Source organism: Prinia subflava, chromosome 4 (genome assembly GCF_021018805.1).
Source record: "Prinia subflava isolate CZ2003 ecotype Zambia chromosome 4, Cam_Psub_1.2, whole genome shotgun sequence".
NCBI classification, from domain to species: Eukaryota; Metazoa; Chordata; class Aves; order Passeriformes; family Cisticolidae; genus Prinia; species Prinia subflava.
In genome coordinates this window covers 72,746,171-72,771,166 of record NC_086250.1, presented here as the reverse complement: position 1 = coordinate 72,771,166, position 24,996 = coordinate 72,746,171, and the positions used below count along the sequence as shown (strand labels likewise).

Sequence of the window (24,996 nt, the reverse complement as noted above, 5' to 3'; positions counted from 1 at the left end):
TTGCAGCAGCCACAAAAAAAAATAAAAAAGCTCCACTTTCCTTTCAGGGCAGGATCCAAGGATCAGCCTCGTTATTCCTTGGGATAATGCCTGGATTGGATAATTTTAAGGGTGGTTTTTTTCTAACCTGAACGATTTTATGGATGTGCTTCTTCCTCCTTTTCAGCTTAGCAGAGCAGAGTTAAACCCACTCAGCTCCCTGGGGAAGCTGTTTTGCAACATCCCAATTTCCTCAAAATAAGGAAAATGAGGCGAATAAAAGGGAAAAAAACCAACCCAAGACAGTCCCGTGGCTTTTAGGAATGTAGGAATGGCTGGATTTGATGATCTTAATGATCTTTTCCAACCCAAATCATTCCAGGTTTCTGCTTAAAAACGGAATTTCTCGCTCAGGCTTCACCAATTTTTCCCCTTTTCTTTTCCGAATTTTTTTTCAATATTTTTTTTCTTTTTTTTTTCCAATTTTTTCCCATTTTTCCCAGGACTTCCCGTTGCTTACAGCAGGGTCACAGCCTGTGGCTCCCATGCCATGAGGAATGGCAGCCAGGAGATGACATTCCAGCTGGGAAGTGACACGATCAGGGGACCGGGGAAGCTCCAGAGGGACGAGAAATATTTGGGGAAAGTTGGAGCTGTTCCCCATTTTCCCTCAGGATGTCTTTTCGGAACTCCTCTCTCACACGGATGCGCCGAGCTCGTCCCGAGGGTCCCCCCATTCCCAAAGCCCCCTCAGTGCCAATCCCCCAATTCCAAGGATTCCCTCATTCCCAAGAGGCCCCCTAATTCCAAGGAATTCCCTTTTTAACCCCTTGTCAGCCAAGAGCCCCCTGTTCACTCCTGTTAGCAAGGGTCTCCTCATTCCCAACTCCTCAATTCCAAGGATTCCCCCATTCCCAAGCGTCCCCTCACGCCAAAGGCGCCCCCATTCCGCGGTACCCTCAATGCCAAAGGTCTCCCGCAGTGCCAAAAGCCGTTCGAATATCACACCCCCGCCATTACCAAGGGTCCCTCAATGCCAATCCCTCAATTCCAAGGATTCCCTCATTCCCAAGGGCCTCCACATTCCCAAAGAAACCCCATTTCCAAGGAACCCCCTTCCCTGCGCCCCCCCGTTACTCAAAAATGGTCGCGCCCTCCCCCCCAAGTCTCACCCGCTCCCGGCGCCCACGGCCCCGCGCGCTCCGCCGGCCCCGCCCCCTCCGCGCCGACCAATCAGAAACCGGCGCCATCCTCAGCGTTGTCCAATGGCGCAACACTTCCGGGTTGGGCGGGGTTTATTTAACCTCGTCCCTTGAGGTTACGTCACTCCCTCCGCGTGTGACGTCACGAGCGCTCTGCGGCGCGCGGGTGGGTTGGAAAAACCGGGAATTTTTCCGCGGGAATTCCGCGGCCTGGGATGAGCTGGGGAGGGAATAGAGGGGGGATCACCGGGCTGCGGGAGCTGTCCCTTGCCGGGAGCCGCGGAGGAAGCGGAAATTCCCTTTTTTTCCTGAGGAAAAAACCAGAAATTCCCGTTTTTTCCTGAGGAAAAAAACAGAAATACCCTTTTTTTTCCTGAGGAAAAAGGGAATTTCTGGTTTTTTCCTGAGGGAGAAGGGAATTTCCTGCTCGTTTGGGAGGGAAAAGGGAATTGCTGCTTTTCCTGGAGGAGGGGCTGGTGTCTGGCTGTCCGCGGGGAAAAGGAAAATATTCCTTTAACAGAGGGAAAAGGGAATTTCAGGTTTTCCTGAGTGAAAAGGAAATTTTGGGGATTTTCAGCTGCTTCCTGGCTATCCTAAGAGGAATGGGAATTTTCGCGTTTTCCTAGGGGGAATGGGAATTTCTGTGCTACCAGAGGGAGAGGCTGGTTTCTAATTTTCCTGAGGAAAAACAGAAATCTCTGTTTTTCCTGCACGAGAAACCAATTCCTAGTTTTCCATATGAAAAAGCAACATTCTGTTTTTCCTGATGGAGTGGATAATTCCTTGTTTTCCCGAGAACAAAGGAAGTTCTTGGTTTTCCTAAAGGAAAAGAGAAATTCAGATTTTCTGGAGGAAGAGGTGGGCTCCTGGTTTTCCTGAGTAAAAATAAATTGTCCATTTTTTTCCTGAGGAAAAAGGAAATTTCAGGATTTGCTGAAGGAGAAACTCTGGTTTCTGTTTTTCCTGAGGGAAAAAGGAATTTCTTTTTGCCTAAAGGAGAGGCTGCTTTCTTGTTTTCCTGAGGGAAAGGCTGATTTCTGGTTTTCCAGAGGGAAAATTTGAATTTCTACTCTTTCACAGGGAACATTTGGTTCTTGTTCAATGGAAAAAGAAGCTTCTGGTTTTCCTAATAGAAAGGTGAGATCCTGGATTTTCTAAGGAAAAGGAAATCCTATTTTTTGCAGAGAGAGACCAGATCCTCATTTTCCCAAGGAAAAGTGGAATTTCTGCTTTTACTGAGGGGTGGCTGCTTCCCAAATTTTAGAGGGAGAGGAATATTCCTGATTTTCCTGAAGGAGAGGCCAGATCCTGGTATTCTGATGGGAAAATTTTAATTATCCTGAGGGAGAAGGAAATTCCTGCTCATCCAGAGGGAGAGGCTGGTTTGTGGGTTTCCTGAGGGAAAAATTCCCATTTTTCTGGAAGCAGACACCAGGCTCTGCTTCTCCTGAGGGAAAATCTCATTTCTGCTTATCCCAACCCCCCAAAACAACCACAATATCCCACAAAATCCTGATTTTTCTGCCTCTTAACTCAGGCCTGGCCATGGTGGAGATGGAGAAACTGCAGCTACTCCAGGAGGGAAACCTGGCTGTGCTGTGGATTTCCTGAGGGGAAAATTCTCATTTTTCTAGAAGCAGACACCAGGCTCTGCTTCTCCTGAGGGAAAACCTCATTCCTACTTATCCCAACGCCCCAAACAACCACAATATCCCCCCAAATCCTGAATTTTTGTTCTCTTTCTCCTCAGGCCCGGCTCCATGGCAGCTCCTGAGGCTGGTCCAGGAGGGAAACCTGGATGTGCTGTGGATTTTCTGAGGGGAAAATTCTCATTTTTCTGGAAGCAGACACCAGGCTCTGCCTCTCCTGATGGAAAACCTCATTCCTGCTTATCCCAAACCCCCAAAACAACCACGATATCCCCCCAAATCCTAAATTTTGGACCTCTTTCTCCTCAGGCCCGGCTGGATGGCGGAGCGGGAGGGGCCGCGGCGGCTCCTGAGGCTGGTCCAGAAGGGAAAACCTGGATGTGCTGTGGGATTTGTGGGTTTCCAGAGGGAAAAATTCCCATTTTTCTGGAAGCACACACCAGGCTCTGCTTCTCCTGAGGGAAAACCTCATTCCTACTTATCCCAACCCCCCAAACAACCACAATATTGCCCAAAATCCTAAATTTTTGTCCTCTTTCTCCTCAGGCTTGGCTCCATGGCAGAGCGGGAGAGGCCATGGTTGGTCCAGGAGGGAAACCTGGATGTGCTGTGGGATTCGTGGGTTTCCTGAGGGAAAAATTCTCATTTTTCTGGAAGCACACACCAGGCTCTGCTTCTCCTGAGGGAAAACCTCATTCCTGCTTATCCCAAACCCCCAAAACAACCACGATATCCCCCCAAATCCCAATTTTTCTGCCTCTCCACTCAGGCCCGGCTCGATGGTGGAGCGGGAGGGGCCATGCTGGCTCCTGAGGCTGGTCCAGGTGGGGAAACCTGGACATGCTGTGGGATTTGTGGATTTCCTGAAGGAAAAATTCCCATTTTTCTGGAAGCAGACACCAGGCTCTGCTTCTCCTGAGGGAAAACCTCATTTCTGCTTATCCCAAACCCCCAAAACAACCACGATATCCCCCCAAATCCTAAATTTTGGACTTCTTTCTCCTCAGGCCCGGCTCCATGGCAGCTCCTGAGGCTGGTCCAGGAGGGAAACCTGGATGTGCTGTGGATTTCCTGAGGGAAAAATTCCCTTTTTTCTGGAAGCAGACACCAGGCTTTGCTTCTCCTGAGGGAAAACCTCATCCTGCTTATCCCAAACCCCCAAACAACCACAATATTGCCCAAAATCCTGAATTTTTATCCTCTTTCCCCTCAGGCCCGGCTCCATGGCAGCTCCTGAGGCTGCTCCAAGAGGGAAACCTGGATGTGCTGTGGATTTTCTGAGGGGAAAATTCTCATTTTTCTGGAAGCAGACACCAGGCTCTGCTTCTCCTGAGGGAAAACCTCATCCTGCTTATCCCAACCCCACAGACCAAACAAGATATCCCACAAAATCCCAATTTTTCTGCCTCTCCACTCAGGCCCGGCTCGATGGTGGAGCGGGAGGGGCCATGCTGGCTCCTGAGGCTGGTCCAGGTGGGGAAACCTGGACATGCTGTGGGATTTGTGGGTTTCCTGAGGGGAAAATTCCCATTTTTCTGGAAGCAGACACCAGGCTCTGCTTCTCCTGAGGGAAAACCTCATTCCTGCTTATCCCAACCCCCCAAAACAACCACAATATTGCCCAAAATCCTGAATTTTTGTCCTCTTTCCCCTCAGGCCCGGCTCCATGGCAGCTCCTGAGGCTGCTCCAGGAGGGAAACCTGGATGTGCTGTGCATTTCCTGAGGGGAAAATTCTCATTTTTCTGGAAGCACACACCTGGCTCTGCTTCTCCTGAGGGAAAACCTCATTCCTACTTATCCCAACCCCCCAAAACAACCACTATATCCCCCTAAATCCCGATGTTTTTGCCTCTCCCCTCAGGCCTGGCTCGATGGCGGAGCGGGAGAGGCCGCGGCAGCTCCTGAGGCTGCTCCAGGAGGGAAATCTGGATGTGCTGGGGATTTCCTGAGGGAAAAATTCTCATTTTTCTGGAAGCACACACCAGGCTCTGCTTCTCCTGAAGGAAAACCTCATTCCTGCTTATCCCAACCCCCACAGACCAACCACGATATCCCACAAAATCCCAATTTTTCTGCCTCTTCACTCAGGCCTGGCTCCGTGGCAAAGATGGAGAGGCTGCAGCTGCTCCAGGAGGGAAACCTGGGTGTGCAGTGGATTTCCTGAGGGGAAAATTCCCATTTTTCTGGAAGCAGACACCAGGCTCTGCTTCTCCTGAGGGAAAACCTCATTCCTATTTATCCCAAACCCCCAAACAACCCCAATATCCCCCGAAAATCCCTATTTTTTTGCCTCTCCCCTCAGGCCTGGCTGGATGGCAGAGCTGGAGGGGCGGCGGCGGCTCCTGAGGCTGGTCCAGGAGGGAAAGCTGGATTTGCTGCGGGATGAGCTGAGGCTGGCTGAGGTTCCAGAGGCTCGCAGCTGGCGCTGGGGGCGTTTGGGGGACTCCCTGCTGCACCACGCGGCTCGGGCGGGACACCGGGACGTGCTGCAATTCCTGGTTGGGGACATCGGGATGGACGTGGAGGTGGCAAATGGGGACTACAAGAGACCCATCCATGAGGCTGCTTCCATGGGGCACCAGGAATGTGTGGCCTTCCTCCTGGAGAGAGGGGCCAGCGTGGACTGCTTGAAAAAGGCTGACTGGTGAGTGCTGGGATTTGGGATTGGGTGGGGAAGGTGGGAATGTGGCTGCTGGAGGTGTTTGGGATTGTGGAATGGATGGGAAGGAGCTTAAGGATCATCCAGTGCCACCTGGGACACCTTCCCCTATTCCAGGCTGCTCCAGCCCCAGTGTCCAGCCTGGCCTTGGGCACTGCCAGGGATGCAGGGGCAGCCACAGCTGCTCTGGCAATTCCATTCCAGGCAGGAATTCCTGCCCAAGATCCCATCCAGCCCTGCCCTCTGGCAGTGGGAGCCATTCCCTGTGTCCTGTCCCTCTGTTCCTTGTCCCCAGTCCCTCTGCAGCTCTCCTGGAGCCCCTCCAGGCCCTGGAATGTGCTGGAAGCTCTCCCTGGATCCCTCCCTTCTCCAGGTGAGCACCCCCAGCTCTCCCAGCCTGGCTCCAGCCCTTGGAGCAGCTCCTAGGCCTCCTCTGGATTTGCTCCAGCAGCTCCAGGTCCTTATATTGGGATCCCAGAGCTGGATTCCATGTGGGATCACCTGAGTGGAGCAGAGGAGCAGAATTCCCCTCCCCTGCTGCCCACACTGTGGATCTAGTTGGATTTTTTTGGGAGAAATTCCAGCCCTATCCCTGCTTTCCCCCTGTTTCTCCTAAAAGTAAATTACTTTTAGGAGTAAAAGTAAAGTAAAAGTAAATTACTTTACTAAAATTGTAAATTTTGTAAATTTACTAAAATTTTGTAAATTTACTAAAATTGTAAATTACTGCTCCACTCTTGCCTTAGGGATGGGGAAAAAAGAAAACAAGGATTTTTCTGGAAAAAGAAAAAAAGGATTCTCTCCATCTCCCAGAGGAAAGCCTGGGAAGGTCCTTTGGAGCTGAACTGCCCCAAATCCAAAGGCAGCATTCCAGAGCTGGGAATTGAGACTGTGCCAGCCTGGAGATTCCGTGAGCCTGCATTTGTGTGGCAGTGCCCTTCCACCCATGGATTCAAACCAGGGAGCTCTGTGCTTCCTATCCAAACCTTTGGGAAAAGTCTCATTTGCCTTAAAAACACAGAATGCTCCGTAGAAAAGGAGCTGGAATATTCCCAGCCTGGAAAAACAGTTCTGTAAAATCCCCTGGATCCTCAGGCAAAGCACCTGAATCCAGGTGAGACATGGGATTTGTTGTCCCAGGTTATTTGATTTCCCTGGATCCTAAGGCAGGTGAATCCAGGTGGGACATGGGATTTGTTGTCCCAGGTTATTTGATTTCCCTGGATCCTCAGGCAAAGCACCTGAATCCAGGTGAGACATGGGATTTGTTGTCCCAGGTTATTTGATTTCCCTGGATCCTCAGGCAGGTGAATCCAGGTGGGACATGGGATTTGTTGTCCCAGTTTATTTGATTTCCCTGGATCCTCAGGCAAAGCACCTGAATCCAGGTGACACATTGGATTTGTTGTCCCAGGTTATTTGATTTCCCTGGATCCTCAGGCAAAGCACCTGAATCCAGGTGGGACATGGGATTTGTTGTCCCAGGTTATTTGATTTCCCTGGTTCCTCAGGCAGGTGAATCCAGGTGGGACATGGGATTTGTTGTCCCAGGTTATTTGATTTCCCTGGATCCTCAGGCAGGTGAATCCAGGTGAGACATGGGATTTGTTGTCCCAGGTTATTTGATTTCCCTGGATCCTCAGGCAGGTGAATCCAGGTGGGACATGGGATTTGTTGTCCCAGGTTATTTGATTTCCCTGGATCCTCAGGCAGGTGAATCCAGGTGACACATTGGATTTGTTGTCCCAGGTTATTTGATTTCCCTGGATCCTCAGGCAATGCACCTGAATCCAGGTGAGACATGGGATTTGTTGTCCCAGGTTATCTGATTTCCCTGAATCCTCTCCCAGGACTCCCCTGATGATGGCCTGCACCAGGAAAAACTTGGGAGTGATCCGGGTCCTGGTGGAGCACGGAGCCAACCCTCTGCTGAGGAATAAGGACGGCTGGAACTGCTTCCACATCGCCAGCAGGGAGGGGCACCCCGAGGTGCTGCGGTACCTCCTGGATGTGTCCCCAGGGTGCTGGGACACGCAGAGCACCACGGGGAGAACTCCCCTGCACACTGCAGGTACAGCAGGGAGCCTGGGAGGGGAAAGGGGGGATGCTCCAGCTTCTTTGGGAGAAGGGAAAAGCCAGGGAAGAGGGAGGGGTGGATCCACCCTGGGATCTGTCCACTGGTTTGGGATCCTTGGATCGAGTTCATCTCTCCCTGGTGTTAGAAATGAGATGCTTGACACAGCTAATATATCAATATATTCAATTTAATAATTGGTTAATTAGCATTAATCTCTCTCACTCTGCCAGTGAGAGGCAGAGCTGGGTACAGTGGAAGGATTTTCCCTTCCAACTGCACACCCATTGCTGGACTTGCTGGGATTTTATTTGCTATATTCATACATATTCATAAGCTTTCTCAGCAGTTTCCATTTCTAGTTTTTAACGTCACAATTCAACACTTAACAGTCATAAATTCATATTTTGTCCTGTACAATTCTATAGACTATTGTGATCTATTTCGATATTTCAGTATTCCAGGATATACACTCAGGATATGTATATGTAATTTCCATTATTCAATACCTATTGTGGTCCATTTTAGATTTCAATATTTCAGGATATACACTCAGGATATCTATATGTAATTTCCATTATTCAATACCTATTGTGGTCCATTTTAGATTTCAATATTTCAGGATATATATATGTAATTTCCATTAATCAATACCTATTGTAGTCCATTTTAGATTTCAATATTCCAGGATGTACATCCAGGATTTGTATTCCAGATGTGGGGTCCAGCTTCCAGATGTGGGGTCCAGTTTCTGTTTTCCAGGCCCATCAATCTCCGATAGTGATTTTTCAGTTTCCCTCTTCAGGAGCCATCAGTCAGTGAGCTGAAATCTTTCTTTTGGTCCAGGATGTTTTCCCACCTTCTGTGCAAGGCCTGGGCCCCTTCTTATTTCCTTCTTTTGTCTAAAAGCCTTTTTCCATTCTAAAACTACAGTTAAAAATTAATACAAAGTAAGCTTCTAAAGTTATAATTAAAAGACTCTTATTACAGAATAACTTGAGATTTATAATAGGTAATTGCAAGCAAAAGATTTATTCCATGCTTTCCTTGGTTATTTATTAGAACTCATCTTTATAACTGTCCCATGGCCATGTTCCACAATTATAATTACACAGATTCTTTTTATTTCCCTGGCACCAAACACAACTTTTATTTCACACTGGCACAGATGGATCTGAGCTCCCTAGATTTTGAATATAGATATAATTTCCCTTCCTGCTGTGTAAAGCTGGGAGCTGCTCTTGGAAAACCTCCCCAGCTCCAAGCACATCCCGACATTTTCAATCCTGGAAGCAGCAGAGCTGCTGAGGGGAACCTTTGGGATTTCTTTATCACAGCCTCGGGGAGGTTCAGGTTGGATATTGGGAAAATTCCTTCATGGAAAGGGCTGTAAGCAATGAGCTGCTCAGGGATTTTAAATTTAAATTGAAATCCCATTCCTGGAGGGATTTAAAATCCGTGTGGATGTGGCCCTTGGGGGCCTTGGTAGTGCTGGGAATGGTTGGGCTCAAGCACTTTTCCAACCAAAATGACTCCGTGATTCCAGTGAAAACTTCAAATTTTGCAGTCCCCTTGCTCTCATCCCATGGTGAGAATTCCAGAATTCCCTTTCTGCAAAGGGGAGAATGTGCTGGGAATAAACAGGGGCTGTTGTTGGAGCCCACCATGCCCAATTCCCTTTCCCTGCCCTTTTCCTTTCTTTGAAGGGACATTTACAGGGAGTGCTGAGGAATCCCAGGTTTAGGAATCCCAGTTCAGGAATCCCAGGTTTAGGAATCCCGGGTTTGGGAATCCCGGGTTTGGGAATCCCGGGTTTGGGAATCCCAGGTTTGGGAATCCCGGGTTCGGGAATCCCAGATTCAGGAATCCCAGGTCCGGGAATCCCAGGTCCGGGAATCCCAGGTCCGGGAATCCCAGGTTCAGGAATCCCAGGTTCAGGAATCCCAGGTTCGGGAATCCCAGGTTCGGGAATCCCAGGTTCAGGAATCCCAGTTCGGGAATCCCAGGTTCAGGAATCCCAGGTTCGGGAATCCCAGGTTCGGGAATCCCAGGTTCAGGAATCCCAGGTTCAGGAATCCCAGGTTCAGGAATCCCAGTTCGGGAATCCCAGGTTTAGGAATCCCAGGTTTAGGAATCCCGGGTTTAGGAGTCCTAGGTTTAGGAATCCCAGCCATGCTCAGGATTGTTGGGAAGCAGAAGGGCTCTGAGCACACCCAGAGTGGGAATAAAGCTGCATATTCCAGGAGAGGCGAGCCCTGAGCACCCAAACTCCTTTCCCAAGGAATTTAATCGGGATTGACTCCCTGGAAGAACTCGAGGTGTTGGGAGGAGCCCCTGCTGTCATTCCATGGCTTTTCCAGCCCTCCTCTGTCACTCTGGGCTCATCAGCAGTGACAATTCCAGCCCTTGGGCACCACTGAGTCCTTGTGCTTGACCTGGGAATGGAAAAGCAGGGAATGAGGGATTGTTGGGGATCAGAGCAGGTTGTCTGGAGTGGCTGATCCCGGTTTTTTTTGATGTTTTCCCATCCCTGCCCAGTTCCAGGTGTTGATTCCATGGAGGGCAGCTCCTCTGCCAGCAGGAGGTGGATGTTGGGATCAGGGTGAGCTCCAGGATTTGGGATTATCCTGTGGGAAAGGGGGAATTTTGACCTTGAACCAAGGTCTTGTCCCTGCCTTGGGATATGGGAATACAATTAGGATCCAGCACCTGGATTCTGCTTCCTAGAGGTGTCTCCACCAATCCACAATTTGGGTGGATTTCTGGACTCTCCTGATCCAGCCAGACCCCGGAGCAGAGCTGCAGTGGGAGCCCCTGGGAAGGGCTGGAATCAGGGAATTAGGGAATTATGAGTTAACCCCTCACTGCCCTCAGTGCAATTTGATCCCAAACTGCTGCTCCCTGCTATCCCTGCACTTATCCCAGGGGATATTCCCAGTTCCCGAGGCAGGAGATGATGCTGGAGCTGCCTGGGGAGATCATGACAGGCCAGATTGCCTTTTCCCTGGATTTCCATGGATTTCCCTGGATTTCCATCCCAGGGGAGCACATTAACCCGTGACCAGGCCAGCTGCTTTCCTGCATTGATGTGGGATCATTTTCTCCCCCCTGCAATTATTTTTCATATGAATAAGGGTTGGCTCCTTCAGCTTTATTGCTGCTTCTATCCTGAGGGAAGAAAGCTGGGAAGAGGGAATTAGAGGAAGTGGATCCCAGCTTTCCCGAGTCTCTGTTCCTGATAAAAGATGGAATTGTGTTGCTTGGAGGGATTTTTCTTCCCGTGACTTGGGTTTTCCATCAGCTCAGGTGAAGAACAGGCGGGGAGCAGGAGCAAAGAGCCAAAATCTGGGATTCTCTCACTGGCATTCCAGCTGAAAGTTCTTCCTGGGAACACACATTTCCCAGGAATCTTTTTTCCATCACCTGATGGAGCAGCTCCAGCCTTGGTCTGATTTTTTTTTTTCTCTTGAATATATTCAATTTATTCTGCAAAATGACCCGCAGGGAAAAAAAAAAAAAAAAAAAAAAAAAAAAAAAAAAAAAAAAAAAGAAGAAGAAAAAAAAGCTGGGTCAAAGCTGTGCAAAGTGAAATGTTTAAAAAATCCAAACAAAACTGGAATTTTTCAGTGCCTCAGGTTCAAATCCTCCCCCTCTGTTGTTGTTTTCCCTCTGAGAAGGGTGAGGATGATGAGGTGGGAGTGGCTGAGGAGGGCTGGGAGTGTTACCCAGCATTTCCCCAGCTCCCTGCTTTGTGTTCCTTTTGCTTCTCCCAGATCCCAGTTCGGGAGTGAACAAATAACAAATAAAAAGAACAAATAACTGGGAGAAACCCTCTTTGTTCCAGCTGGATTCTGTGGCACACAGAGCCCATTCCACACCTTTTCCCTTTTCCCCATGGGATCAGAGGAAGGGAAGCCTTTTTGTAACCCCACCAAATAAAATGTGTGGGATTAAAGCCCCTTGGAGCCCCTTCCCTCATCCCAAAAGGATCAGCGACCCAAGCAGGAACACAATGCCTCAAACCCACAAACAATCCATGTTTTTCCTGGTTTTTTCCTGTTTTTTCCCGTCTCTTCCCAGCGATGCACGGCTGTTCCCAGGTCGTGGAGCTGCTCCTGGAGCGGTAAGCAGGCTCCTTCCAGCTTTTCCTCCCCCACCTCCCATTCCCTGCCAGGGCTTGCACACAAAGGATGCTTGTGCTGTTCCATCCCGAGGCTTTCTCCTCGTGCTCCAGGTTTTTCCCAGCTGGGAAGGAGACGAGGATTCCCCGGGGATGGGCTCCCTTTGCTTCTGACACAAATCCCGGTTATGTAACTCAGCCCTGTTTGTTTTCCCTGCTGATTCATTCCCGGTGCCTCCAATGTGACAACGACCACAGGGATTCCTGGCAGCTCCGTGCTGGGAGCAGCCTCCCTAGGCTGGGCTTGGCCTTGCTTTTCTGGGAAATTGCTGGGAAGGGGCTGTAAAGCAGCTCTGCCCCTTTCCTCTGTTCCTTTCCTCTCTGTTCCTTTCCTCTCTGTTCCTTTCCTCTCTGCTCCTTTCCTCTCTGCTCCTTTCCTCTCTGCTCCTTTCCTCTCTGCTCCTTTCCTCTCTGCTCCTTTCCTCTCTGCTCCTTTCCTCTCTGCTCCTTTCCTCTCTGCTCCTTTCCTCTCTGCTCCTTTCCTCTCTGCTCCTTTCCTCTCTGCTCCTTTCCTCTCTGCTCCTTTCCTCTCTGCTCCTTTCCTCTCTGCTCCTTTCCTCTCTGCTCCTTTCCTCTCTGCTCCTTTCCTCTCTGCTCCTTTCCTCTCTGCTCCTTTCCTCTCTGCTCCTTTCCTCTCTGCTCCTTTTCCTCTGCCCCTTTCCTCTCTGCTCCTTTTCCTCTGCTCCTTTTCCTCTGCTCCTTTTCCTCTGCCCCTTTCCTCTCCTCCTTTCCTCTCTGCTCCTTTTCCTCTGTTCCTTTTCCTCTCCTCCTTTCCTCTCTGTTCCTTTCCTCTCTGTTCCTTTCCTCTCTGTTCCTTTCCTCTCTGTTCCTTTCCTCTCTCCCTTCCCTCTCTCCCTTTCCTCTCTCCCTTTCCTTTCTCCCTTTCCTCTCTCCCTTTCCTCCTTTCCTAGCTGGAGCAGCTTTCCCTGGGAATCGCAGCTCATCCCAACCTGTCCACGCTTGGCCCAGCATAAGCAGCTCTGTGATCTATGCCAGGCTTTAATTCAGTTTTAATTCAGTTTTCTCTCATTTCACTGGAGTTTAACCTGAATGAGATTTGTGGGCCCTTGGTTTTGTCCATCATTCCATGAGGATCTGGTTATTCCCTGCTTCCAGTGCACCCCTTGTTCCTTCTGGAAACCCTCTGGTCAGGGAAAAGGGAATTACAAATGATCTGTAGAGCCCAAATGAGCTGAACCAGATCTCTGATCCCAAAAAAACCCCACAAATCATTCCCAGGACACCAGGACAGCTTTATCCGTGTCTATGGATGAGCTTTATCCCTTCCACTTTCAATCCCAGCTGCTGAGAGTTTCCTCCCATGCGGATTTTGGAGCTGCCAGCAGTTTTATCCCAGTTTTCCTGCTCTCTCTTGCAGGTGCCAGTACCAGCCCGACAGCAGGGACAGCTGTGGGGTCACTCCCTTCATGGATGCCCTGCAGCACGGGCACGTGGGCATCGCCCGCCTGCTGCTGCACAGACACCAGGTGGGTGCCAGGGACCCTCCCTGCCCTCCCAGAGCTGCCAGCACAGGGCATCCACCTGTGCCTGGTGTGTAAAGAACAAAATCCCAAATTGCAAAGAAAGAATGGTGTAAAAATGCAAATTACCCATCCCCCTGTGCCTGGTGTGTAAAGAAACAAAATCCCAAACTGCAAAGGAAGAATGGTGTAAAAAAGGCAAATTACCCCATCCACGTGTGCCTGGTGTGTAAGGAAACAAAATCCCAAACTGCAAAGGAAGAATGGTGTAAAAATGCAAATTACCCATCCCCCTGTGCCTGGTGTGTAAGGAAACAAAATCCCAAACTTCAAACAAAGAAATGGTGTAAAAAATGCAAATTACCCATCCACCTGTGCCTGGTGTGTAAGGAACAAAATCCCAAATTGCAAAGAAAGAAATGGTGTAAAAATGCAAATTACCCATCCACCTGTGCCTGGTGTGTAAGGAACAAAATCCCAAATTGCAAAGGAAGAAATGGTGTAAAAAAGGCAAATTACCCATCCACCTGTGTCTGGTGTGTAAGGAACAAAATCCCAAACTGCAAAGAAAGAAATGGTGTAAAAATGCAAATTCCCACATCCACCTGTGCCTGGTGTGTAAAGAAACAAATTCCCCAACTGCAAAGGAAGAAATGGTGTAAAAATGCAAATTACCCCATCCACCTGTGCCTGGTGTGTAAAGGAACAAAATCCCAAACTGCAAAGAAAGAAATGGTGTAAAAATGCAAATTACCCATCCACCTGTGCTTGGTGACCAGGGTGTAAAGAAACAAAATCCCAAACTGCAAAGGAAGAAATTGTCTAAAAAATGCAAATTACCCATCCACCTGTGCCTGGTGTGTAAAGAAACAAAATCCCAAACTGCAAAGAAAGAAATGGTGTAAAAATGCAAATTACCCATCCACCTGTGCCTGGTGTGTAAGGAACAAAATCCCAAACTGCAAAGGAAGAAATGGTGTAAAAAAGGCAAATTACCCATCCACCTGTGCCTGGTGTGTAAGGAACAAAATCCCAAACTGCAAAGGAAGAAATGGTGTAAAAAAGGCAAATTACCCATCCACCTGTGCCTGGTGTGTAAGGAACAAAATCCCAAACTGCAAAGGAAGAATGGTGTAAAAATGCAAATTACCCATCCACCTGTGCCTGGTGTGTAAAGAAACAAAATCCCAAACTGCAAAGAAAGAAATGGTGTAAAAAAGGCAAATTACCCATCCACCTGTGCCTGGTGTGTAAAGAAACAAAATCCCAAACTGCAAAGAAAGAAATGGTGTAAAAATGCAATTTCTCCCATCGATGTGTGCCTGGTGACCTGGGTGTAAAGAAACAAATTCCCACACTGCAAAGGAAGAATGGTGTAAAAAAGGCAAATTCCCCCATCCACGTGTGCCTGGTGACCCCAGTGTAAAGAAACAAAATCCCAAACTGCAAAGAAAGAAATGGTGTAAAAATGCAAATTACCCATCCACCTGTGCCTGGTGTGTAAAGAAACAAAATCCCAAACTGCAAAGAAAGAAATGGTGTAAAAATGCAAATTACCCCATCCACCTGTGCCTGGTGTGTAAAGAAACAAAATCCCAAACTGCAAAGGAAGAAATGGTGTAAAGAAGCCCAATTCCCCCATCCACGTGTGCCTGGTGTGTAAAGGAACAAAATCCCAAACTGCAAAGAAAGAAATGGTGTAAAAATGCAAATTCCCCCATCCACGTGTGCCTGGTGACCCCAGTGTAAAGAAACAAATTCACAAACTGCAAAGAAAGAAATTGTCTAAAAAACCCAAATTCCCACATCCACCTGTGCCTGGTGTGTAAAGAAACAAAATCCCAAACTGCAAAGGAAGAAATGGTGTAAAAAATGCAAATTCCCCCATCCACCCAGTGTAAAGAAACAAATTCCCAAACTGCAAAGGAAGAAATGGTGTAAAAAAGGCAAATTCCCCCATCCATGTGTGCCTCGTGACTCCAGGCAAATTTCCAAATTGTAAGGAAGCAAATTCCCAAACTGCAAAGAAAGAAATGGTGTAAAAAAGGCAAATTCCCATGGAGATGAGAAGGATTTGAGTGAGGTCATCAGGAATCAGCTCCTGGGGCAGGGATCATGGAATGGTTTGGGTTGGAAGGAGCTTCAAAATCATCTCATTGCACCCCTGTCATGGCAGGGACTCCTTCCACCATCCCAGGGAGCTCCAAGCCTGTCCAGCCTGGCCTGGGACACTTCCAGGGACACAGGGACAGCCACAGCTGCTGTGGCAAACATGTCCCCAGAGCTGGTGACACCAGGCAGTGGCAGGAGGGGACAGGACATTCCCAGCGCTCCAGGGCAGCTGTGTCAGAGCCAAAAGCAGCTCTTGGAATGGCAGGGCTTGGCATGGAGGCTCCAGTGGTGATGGATAACGTGGAAAAATCCATGATGAGTTATCCAGAGCCCCTCCCTGCCCTCCCTCTCTCCTGGCACCTCCTGCTCCTGTGCTGTTTCCCAAAAATCCCTGATTTCCCCCTGGGAATGCCATTAGAGCATGGGGGGACTCGGCATGGAGGCTCCAGTGGCCGTGGATAACATGGAAATGTCCATGATGAGTTATCCAGAGCCCCTCCCTGCCCTTGCTTTTCTCCTGGCACCTCCTGCTCCTGTGCTGTCTCCCAAAAATCCCTGATTTCCCCCAGGGAATGCCATTAGAGCATGGCAGGGCTCAGCATGGAGGCTCCAGTGGCCGTGGATAACATGGAAATGTCCATGATGAGTTATCCAGAGCCCCTCCCTCTCTCCTGGCACCTCCTCCTCCTGTGCTGTCTCCCAAAAATCCCTGATTTCCCCCAGGGAATGCCATTAGAGCCGATTGTGCACAGCAGCAACCAAACCACTGCAATTTCTTGATGATTGATTGATTGATTGATTGATTAATTGCTGGATGATCCCAACCCTCACGGCTGATTCTCCCAGAGCTGTTGGGAAGTTTGCCATGGCTTTAACCTCACATTCCAGGCACAGGTAGGAAACCTGGTGGAGGTTTCCTGGCAGGGATCTCCTTTGGGATGAGTGCACTCTGTATTACTCCCATGTCATTCCTTAATTCCAGGCGTGTCCCACAGCCGTGGATGCCCTGGGGGCTCAGGCCCTGCACAGGGCAGCGGTGACAGCCCAGGACGGATCCCTCCAGTTCCTGGTGTCCGAGCTGGGCGTGGATGTCAACGCCAGAGCCACGGCCCTGCTCCTGCCGGCCCTGCACTACGCAGCCAAGGTTTGTCCTGCTCCCCAATCCCCTTGGAAAATTCCCTTTTTTTTGGAAATTGGAAAATTCCAATTCCCCAATTCCCCAATTCCCTTTAGGCCAGGCGCCTGAACCAGGCTGGATGGGGTGTTTGCCACTACGGAGGGTTTGCTCATTCCTGGCTCGTCCTCTGTTCTCTGTGAGATCCCACCAGATCCCAGCCCTGGGGACAACATCAGGAGGACCTGGAGAGTCCAGAGGAGTGCACAGGGCTGGAGCCAGGCTGGGAGAGCTGGGAATGTTCCCCTGGAGAGGGGAAGGATCCAGGGAGAGCTTCCAGCACATTCCAGGGCCTGGAGGGGCTCCAGGAGAGCTGCAGAGGGAATGGGGACAAGGGACAGAGGGACAGGACACAGGGAATGGCTCCCACTGCCAGAGGGCAGGGCTGGATGGGATCTTGGGCAGGAATTCCTGCCTGGAATGGAATTGCCAGAGCAGCTGTGGCTGCCCCTGCATCCCTGCAATGTCCAAGGCCAGGCTGGAGCAGCCTGGGACAGAGGGAGGTGTCCCTGCCATGGCAGGGGTGGCACAGGAGGGGCTTTGAGGTCCTTCCCACCCCAGGAATTCCATGTTTGTGTCCAGCTGCCTGCAGAGGAGGGACAGGAGATGTGGGAAAGGAGAGCTGGGAAGGCAGGGGGAGCTCCCGGGGTTTTATCTGTGTCCTTCACACCGGAGCTGTTTTGAATTCCAGAACCACTGGAGCTTTCTCCTCCTCCCAGCCTGTGTGGGTCCTGCAACATTCCCTGGGAGTGCAGAGCAGATCCCAAAACTCCTGTGCTGACCAGGATCCCTCCTGGATCCAGCTGGGAGCACAACAATGTCCCTGCTCAGATCCAGGGATGTCAAACCCAGGATTTACCAGCCCTCTGAGCCTTGTAGTGGGAATTAAAGCTCATCCCAGTGCCCTGCTCCTACAGAACCATTCCAGCCACTCCCTGGGAATTCAGAACAGATCCCAAAACTCCTGTGCTGACCAGGATCCCTCCTGGGATCCAGCTGGGAGCACGGGAATGTCCCTGCTCACATCCAGAGATGTCAAACCCAGGATTTTACCAGCCCTTGAGCCTGTGGGAATTAAAGAGAGTGGGAATTAAATTTGAGAGTGGGAATTAAAGCTCATCCCAGTGCCCTGCTCGTACAGAACCATCCCAGCCCCTCCCTGGGAATTCAGAACAGATCCCAAAACTTCTGTGCTGACCAGGATCCCTGCTGGGATCCAGCTGGGAGCATGGGAATGTCCCTGCTCAGATCCAGGGATGTTAAACCTCATCCCAGGATTTTACCAGCCCTTGAGCTTTTTAGTGGGAATTAAAGCTCATCCCAGTGCCCTGCTCCTCCAGAACCATTCCAGCCACTCCCTGGGAGTGCAGAGCAGATCCCAAAACCTCCCTGCTCACCAGGATCCCTCCTGGGATCCAGCTGGGAGCAGGGAATGTCCCTGCTCAGATCCAGGGATGTCAAACCCAGGATTTACCAGCCCTTGAGCCCTGTAGTGGGAATTAAAGCTCATCCCAGTGCCCTGCTCCTCCAGAACCATCCCAGCCACTCCCTGGGAGTGCAGAGCAGATCCCAAAACTTCTTTGCTGACCAGGATTTCTCTTGGGATCCAGCTGGGAGCACAGGAATGTCCCTGCTCAGATCCAGGGATGTTTAACCCAGGATTTTACCAGCTCTCGAGCCTTGTAGTGGGAATTAAAGCTCATCCCAGTGATGGCTCCTACAGAACCATTCCAGCCACTCCTTGGGAGTGCAGAGCAGATCCCAAAACCTTCCTGGTGACCAGGATCCCTCCTGGATCCAGCTGGGAGTGGGGAATGTCCCTGCTCAGATCCAGGGATGTCAAACCCAGGATTTTACCAGCCCTTGAGCTTTTTAGTGGGAATTAAAGCTCATCCCAGTGTCCTGCTCCTCCAGAACCATTCCCAGCCACTCCCTGGGAATGCTGGCACATCCAGCCGTGCTGTTTGCTCCCACAAAGGAGCCATTCTCCCGTTTTCCCGGCCTCCTGCTCCCAGTAGCCACGTTCCAAGCCCTTCTGGTTGCCAAGGGCAAGCTGAACAGCAGGGCTCTGGGGGGAATATCACGTGCCTTGGAGAAAATCCCAGCTCCTGGCTGCTTTGGGAATGCTGGGATGGGATTCTCTCCCTTCCCCGGCCTCGGTGTCACTTGGTATTTACAGCACTGTTTGTTTGCCTGCTGGGGTTGTGTTTTTATCTCCCTCTTTTCTTATTCTTTCGCATTTATAAACGCACGAAAATCAAATTATTTTTTTAAATTCAATTTGCTGCCGGGCTGTGGCAGCTACAGCAGTTCCTGGCTCGGTGTGTTTGCCATGGAATTGGGTTTGCAGGGAAATGGGAGCAGGGAAGATGCTCTGGAATCCTGTGGGAACAGGGAAAAAGAGTGGGTGGGAAGGAAAAAAAATAAAGAGTTTTCCATTCCCAGGCCGCAGGACAAAGACTAATTCATGGCACTGAGGATGTAATTCCAAAATCAGGCGTGTTATTTCGGGAGAAAGGATTTATTTCTGGGAAAGAGAGGAGGGAGCTGGGGGTTGTGCTGGGTTTGTCCCTGTGGAATTTGAAATTGGCTCCTGGCAGGGGAAGGAGCATCGTGGCTGGCTGGGTCTGCTCCCAGGGCATCCCAAATCCTGCAGGAATCCTTTGGGAAATGCCAGCGCCTGAGGGAGGCAGATGAGCGACAGCTCAGATCAGCAACAGGTTCTGCTCCTTGAGCTGGAGTAACCCTGGAAAAATCAACTCCAGATCCCCTGGGAATGGGAGGGATTGGAAACTCAAAGTTGGAGAGAGCTCAGAGCCCCTGCCAGGGCCTGGAGGGGCTCCAGGAGAGCTGCAGAGGGGCTGGGGACAAGGGACAGAGGGACAGGACACAGGGAATGGCTCCCACTGCCAGAGGGCAGGGCTGGGTGGGATCTTGGGCAGGAATTCCTGCCTGGAATGGAATTGCCAGAGAATCCCTGCGATGTCCAAGGAAGGATTGGAGCAGCCTGGGATGGTGGGAGGTGTCCCTGGAATGAGCTCTGAGGTCCCTTCCCACCCAAACCATTCCGGGATTCTGGGATTTGGGACACTCAGAAATCATGCAGAAGGATTTTTGTGGAAAATTGGGATAGAAAAGAGAGGGAAAGGGAAGGGAGACCCTTCATGGTTTCCTGAGATTCCAAGTGAGGCCCCTCAGTCCATGAATTTCTTGGAGAGGAGCTGGATCCAATCTCAGGCTCTGGAGCCAGGCTGGGAGAGCTGGGAATGTTCCCCTGGAGAGGAGAAGGCTCCAGGGAGAGCTTCCAGAATATTCCAGGGCCTGGAGGGGCTCCAGGAGAGCTGCAGAGGGGCTGGGGACAAGGGACAGAGGGACAGGACACAGGGAATGGCTCCCACTGCCAGAGGGCAGGGCTGGATGGGATCTTGGGCAGGAATTCCTGCCTGGGATGGAATTGCCAGAGAATCCCTGGAGCCCTGGAATGTCCAAGGCCAGGCTGGATCACCCTGGGGTAGAGAAGGTGTCCCTGCCCACGGCAGGGTTGGAATTTGGTGATCTTTGAGGATTTTTTCCAACCCAAACCATTCTGGGGTTGGAAGAAGGCACCTGGTGGCCCCTTCCTGGCCAATTCCCATGGGATAACAGCACCTGGAGCAGCTCCTGCCTCATGGATCTGATCTTCCTTCATGGATCTGATCTTCCCTCATGGATCCGATCTTCCCTCATGGGTCTGATCTTCCCTCATGGGTCTGATCTTCCCTCATGGATCTGATCTTCCCTCATGGATCTGATCTTCCCTCATGGATCTGATCTTCCCTCATGGGTCTGATCTTCCCTCATGGATCTGATCTTCCCTCATGGGTCTGATCTTCCCTCATGGATCTGATCTTCCCTGATCTCCCTCTGCTCTGAGATCCCCTGGAGCTCCTGGCAGCCCCAGCCCTGACCAGGACAGAGCAGATCCCTGCAGTTCCAGGCCAGGGATGGATCCAGGCGTGGAGCTGATCCCAAATTCCTCGTTCTGCAGGAAGGACATGGACACACCATCCACACCCTGCTGGCCCTCGGCGCTGACATCCAGGCCAAGGATGGGAAGGGCCGTTCTGGTGAGAATTCCATAAAGCTTTTCCATAAACCAATTTCCATAAACCTTTAAAGGTTTTCCAAGCTTTGTGTGACACCAAGAGCTTCCATCAGCACATCCCAACCTCAGCGTGCCAAATCCATGGATGCATTTGGCTCCGGGAGCAACATGAAGGATCATCCCAGGGTTTTTTTTTTTGGGGGGAATTTTGCATTCCCTGGATTTCAATTTGCTGGAATTTCTGCTGGGGCTTTTCCCTTGGGTAAAGAACAGGGACATAAATTGGGAATTTCCTGCTTATTTTTCACCTGGGGAGCTCAGATGCTGCCTCCTCCCCCTCGAGTTTGTCTGGAATGATCCTGTTGGAAGCAGATTGGATGGACAAACACCAGGATTGAGCTCTCCAGCCTCAATTCCACAGCAAAGAGCCTGGAAATGGCTGATGAGCCAATAATACCAGGGAGCTGGCACGGAAATAGAGTTGCTATAGCGATGCTGGCATTCCCAGCGGGAAAGGCTCAGGCAGCTCTTGCATCAGCATCTCCCAAAAATAAAGAAAAAAATTAAAAATTTGGGGGGAAAAATAAAAAAAAAGGACAAATGGTTTCATTGGCAAATGAAAAGTGCCAAATTGCCCAGCCCTGGGGTTTGGTTAAAGCCGGGTTTTAGCGGTGCCATCGCTCCCTCCACCCCCTCAGTGCCTAAATCCCGGCTCTGCTGAGCTCATCCAGCCCTGGGATGTTTTTTTTTTCCTGTGGCTCCTCCTTGGCTGGGTTTGGGTCACTGCGTCCTTGGGAAGCTCCTCATGCACGTCAGGATTATCCAGAGGGATCAGGATGCCTCACTTGGATTAGGTGGAAGGAAGATTTGGTGTTTTCACAGTGAAGGTGGGGAGGGGCTGGGATGCAATTCCCAGAGAAGCTGTGGCTGCTCCTGGATCCCTGGAAGTGTCCAAGGAAAGGGGGAGCAGAGAAGGCTCCAGGGAGAGCTTCCAGCACATTCCAGGGCCTGGAGGGGCTCCAGGAGAGCTGCAGAGGGGCTGGGGACAAGGGACAGAGGGACAGGACACAGGGAATGGCTCCCACTGCCAGAGGGCAGGGCTGGATGGGATCTTGGGCAGGAATTCCTGCCTGGAATGGAATTGCCAGAGAATCCCTGGATCCCTGGAATGTCCCAGGCCAGGTTGGACAGGCCTTGGAGCACCCAGGGTCAGTGGAAGGTCCCTGTCCATGGCAGGAGGGTGGAACTGGGTGATCTTTAAAATTAAACTCAACAATCCCAAGGTTAAATCTGTGATTCTATGCCACCCCACCATTCCACACCGGGAAAACTCATCATTTTTCACCCTCCACGTTCATATTTCCATGAGAATCCTGTTTCCATGGATGGCCCAAGGCCAGCAGGTGACCCCAGCTCGTTGTGTCCCCAGCCCTGCACGCGGCCAGCGCCGCCCAGCGCGCCGGGGCCGCTCAGATCCTGCTCCGCGCCGGCCTCCACGACTGCCGGGACGCCACGGGAACGCTGGCACAGCAGCTGGCCAGGGAGCCTGAGCTCATCCAGCTCTTCCAGGAGACACAGGGCAGCACCTGAAGAGGAGGAACTGCTCCTTTCCCTCATGGTACGCCGGTTATCCCGTCCTGAATTTAGGGAAATGATTAAAATGTTGGGAGTTTTGACCCAAAATTGAGCAGAGGAGCCAGGCTTGGCGCTTGGGAAGCAGATTTAGGAGAAATGTTTTAAATAGGATTATCTCAGAAGATGGAGGTGATGGGTCTGGGCTCTTCCTTGGGAAGGTGGGGAGGTGCTGGCACAGTTTTCCCAAAAAAGTTGTGGCTGCCCAATCCCTGGAAGTGTCCAAGGCCAGGCTGGAGCAACCTGGGATAGTGGAAGGGTCCCTGCCCATGTCAGGGTTTGGAATTAGATCATCTTTAGATCCTTTCCACCCAAACCATTCCATGTTTTTATCGCATTCCTGTTCTGATCCATTGTTATAAATTTATTTTCTTTTTTCACTTCCAGATTCCAGGGCTGAGCTTCTCCTGTTCCCATGCAGCTTCCTGGAACAGAACCATCCCAGCCAAGTGCCACTTCTAGGGATCCTCATGGCTTTTCCTGGGAATCTCCACACACTGAACATCCCAATGGAGAAGATCCACCTGGATCATTGATTCTCTAGCTCTTCATGGACCTGCTCTCCTTAAATTAATTTGTGACCTCTTTGGGTAGGACACAGACTCTGGAAGCTGCATCAACTTTTAAATCCTTTCTGTAAGGCAGCTGATCCTAAAACCTGCAGGAATCTGTAGTGGGACCTCAACTTTGTGAGGATATCGGGGGTCTTTGGATCAGGCTGAAATAAGGAGGTTTTTTTATTCCAAACTGGAGTGCTGGGCAATTCCCAGCTCTGACGAACTTTAAATCCCAATGATCTGCTCTTGGAAGCCTGGAATACCCAGCAGGGTAAGAGCAGCTGCAGCTGTTGGGTTTGTGCAGCTGGAATTATGAATTCCATAGAAAATGGATGTGTCCTTGTTCGTTTGTAATGCCAGGGCTTAAAAACTGATGGAATTCTGCTTTTTTTGGGGATGGCAGAAGTTAAAAATCAGGAAGGGAGTGAGTTAAGTTGTGCTCTGCCTGAGCCATGGTGCTCATGGCTGGGTTGGAGTGGGAAATTCCCACCTTGCTATCCTTGGAGCAGGAGAGAAAAGGTTTTATTCCTCTAAAAATCCTGGATGCTTCCCCAAATCCAGCTCTGGCCTCCCTACAGCAGGAAATGCAAGGGGCTGCTTCATTCCCACTTTTTATCATTTTAATCAGCCATGGAATGGCTCCCAATATCCCTGCAGAAGGGCCTGAGAGGAAGCAGCGGGAATGTTTCCAAATATCCATGGAAACACAAAAGGGAAACTCCATCAAAACATGGAAACACCTTCAAAACACCAAGGGGAACGTGCATGACTTGGAGGGTTGGAAAAGGAACGTGGATTCAGCTTTATGCCTCCAAAATTCACCTGGGGAAGAGCCTTTCCCGTTTTTCCACCTTTGAATCCACGGGAATGAATCCCATCACATTCCCATGGGAATGGCTGCCTGGAGCAGAGCCCAGGGGCACAGGGTTTTGGAATTGTTGTTCCTCCATCTTTTCCAGCCTTGGCACTGGGGCAGAAATTCCAGGTCTGGCCAGCCACAAGGAATCCTGGAGTCATGGAATAGTTTGGGTGGGAAGGGACCTTCAGGATCATCCAGTGCCATGGCAGGGACACCTCCCACTGGCCCAGGCTGCTCCAAGACTCATCCAACCTCCCTTCTTTCCTTCCTTCCTCCCTCCTGGAATCAATCCTTCCTTCCTGGAATCCTTCCTGGAATCCTTCCTGGACTTTTTCCCTTCCTTCCTGGAATCTTTCTTTCCTGGAATCCTTCCTTCCTTCCTGGAGTCAGTCCTTCCTTCCTGGAATCTTTCTTTCCTGGAATCCTTCCTTCCTTCCTGGAATCAGTCCTTCCTTCCTTCCTTTCTTCCTGGAATCTTTCCTTCCTTCCCTTCTAGAATCCTTCCTGGAATCCTTCCTTCCTTCCTGGAATCTGTCCCTCCTTCCTGGAATCCTTCCTGGAATCCTTCCTTCCTGGAATCTTTCTTTCCTGGAATCCTTTCTTCCTTCCTGGAGTCAGTCCTTCCTTCCTTTCTTCCTGGAATCTTTCCTTCTCTCCTGGAATCAATCCTTCCTTCCTTCCTTCCTTCCTGGAATCTTTCTTTCCTGGAATCCTTCCTTCCTTCCTGGAATCTTTCTTTCCTGGAATCCTTCCTTCCTGGAATCTTTCTTTCCTGGAATCCTTCCTTCCTGGAATCAGTCCTTCCTTCCTTCCTTTCTTCCTGGAATCTTTCTTTCCTGAAATCCTTTCTTCTTGGAATCAGTCCTTCCTTCCTTCCTTTCTTCCTGGACTCCTTCCTTCCTTCCTGGAATCTTCCTTTCCTGGAATCCTTCCTTCCTTCCTGGGGTCAGTCCTTCTTTCCTTCCTTTCTTCCTGGAATCTTTCTTTCCTTCCCTCCTGGGATCCTTCCTTCCTTCCTTCCCTCCTGGAATCCTTCCTTCCTTCCTGGAATCTTTCTTTCCTGGAATCCTTTCTGGAACCCTTCCTACCTTCCAGGAATCCTTCCCTCCTTCCTGGAATCCTTCCTGGAATCCTTCCTGGTATCCCGTACCTGATCCTTGGCCACCAGAATCGGGGCCTCCCTGTGGATCACCATCCGCCTCTCCAGCTTTCCTCCTCCCAAAAACCCAAACCATTTCCAAAGGAGGGCTTTGCTCCCACCCCGAGCCACCACGGGCAGGATTTTTGGGAGCTTCCCCATCATTCCCAGTGCTCCCAGAGGGAAATCCAGAGCCCTGGGAGCAAATTAAGATG

General features: G+C 50.4%; 2 protein-coding genes and 1 long non-coding RNA gene across 6 annotated transcripts in view; 2 read left to right on the top strand and 1 right to left on the bottom strand.

The window, feature by feature from the left end:
• FBH1 (F-box DNA helicase 1) overlaps positions 1-1,240 on the bottom strand; it is a 44,446-nt gene extending 43,206 nt beyond the window's left edge. The window contains exon 1 of one of the 2 annotated variants that reach the window (XM_063397152.1): positions 1,152-1,240. The gene's annotated coding sequence lies outside the window, so the exon portion shown is untranslated. Of the gene's footprint in view, positions 1-499; positions 1,103-1,151 lie in introns of those variants that run through there. The other variant, XM_063397150.1, reaches the window with a different exon arrangement.
• A 27-nt stretch (positions 1,241-1,267) lies between these two features.
• On the top strand, positions 1,268-3,070 carry LOC134550442 (uncharacterized). Its single transcript, XR_010080336.1, has 3 exons — positions 1,268-1,347; positions 2,262-2,318; positions 2,932-3,070. It is a non-coding gene; the product is annotated as an uncharacterized LOC134550442 (long non-coding RNA).
• Positions 3,071-4,939: 1,869 nt separating this feature from the next.
• On the top strand, positions 4,940-23,415 carry ANKRD16 (ankyrin repeat domain 16). 3 transcript variants are annotated; one of them, XM_063397148.1, is made up of 8 exons: positions 4,997-5,475; positions 7,341-7,561; positions 11,645-11,687; positions 13,123-13,231; positions 16,320-16,481; positions 20,539-20,617; positions 22,025-22,213; positions 22,615-23,398. In XM_063397148.1, the coding sequence occupies exons 1-7, from the start codon at positions 5,144-5,146 to the stop codon at positions 22,183-22,185; spliced, it is 1,107 nt and encodes a 368-aa protein (XP_063253218.1). In that variant the 5' UTR covers positions 4,997-5,143; the 3' UTR covers positions 22,186-22,213; positions 22,615-23,398. The 3 variants fall into 3 exon arrangements, with proteins under 3 accessions (XP_063253217.1, XP_063253218.1, XP_063253219.1); XM_063397147.1 differs by lacking the exon at positions 20,539-20,617 and having other exon boundaries at positions 4,940-5,475; positions 22,615-23,415; XM_063397149.1 differs by lacking the exons at positions 22,025-22,213; positions 22,615-23,398 and adding an exon at positions 21,965-22,017.
• The last annotated feature ends 1,581 nt before the right edge of the window (positions 23,416-24,996 follow it).

Excerpts from the sequence above, each read along its gene's own strand:
- ANKRD16 (XM_063397147.1), top strand. The coding sequence starts at position 5,144 with ATGGCAGAGCTGGAGGGGCGGCGGCGGCTCCTGAGGCTGGTCCAGGAG. Across the intron at positions 7,562-11,644 it reads AACTCCCCTGCACACTGCAG|CGATGCACGGCTGTTCCCAG; the intron begins GTACAGCAGGGA and ends GTCTCTTCCCAG. Across the intron at positions 22,214-22,614 it reads AACTGCTCCTTTCCCTCATG|ATTCCAGGGCTGAGCTTCTC; the intron begins GTACGCCGGTTA and ends TTTCACTTCCAG.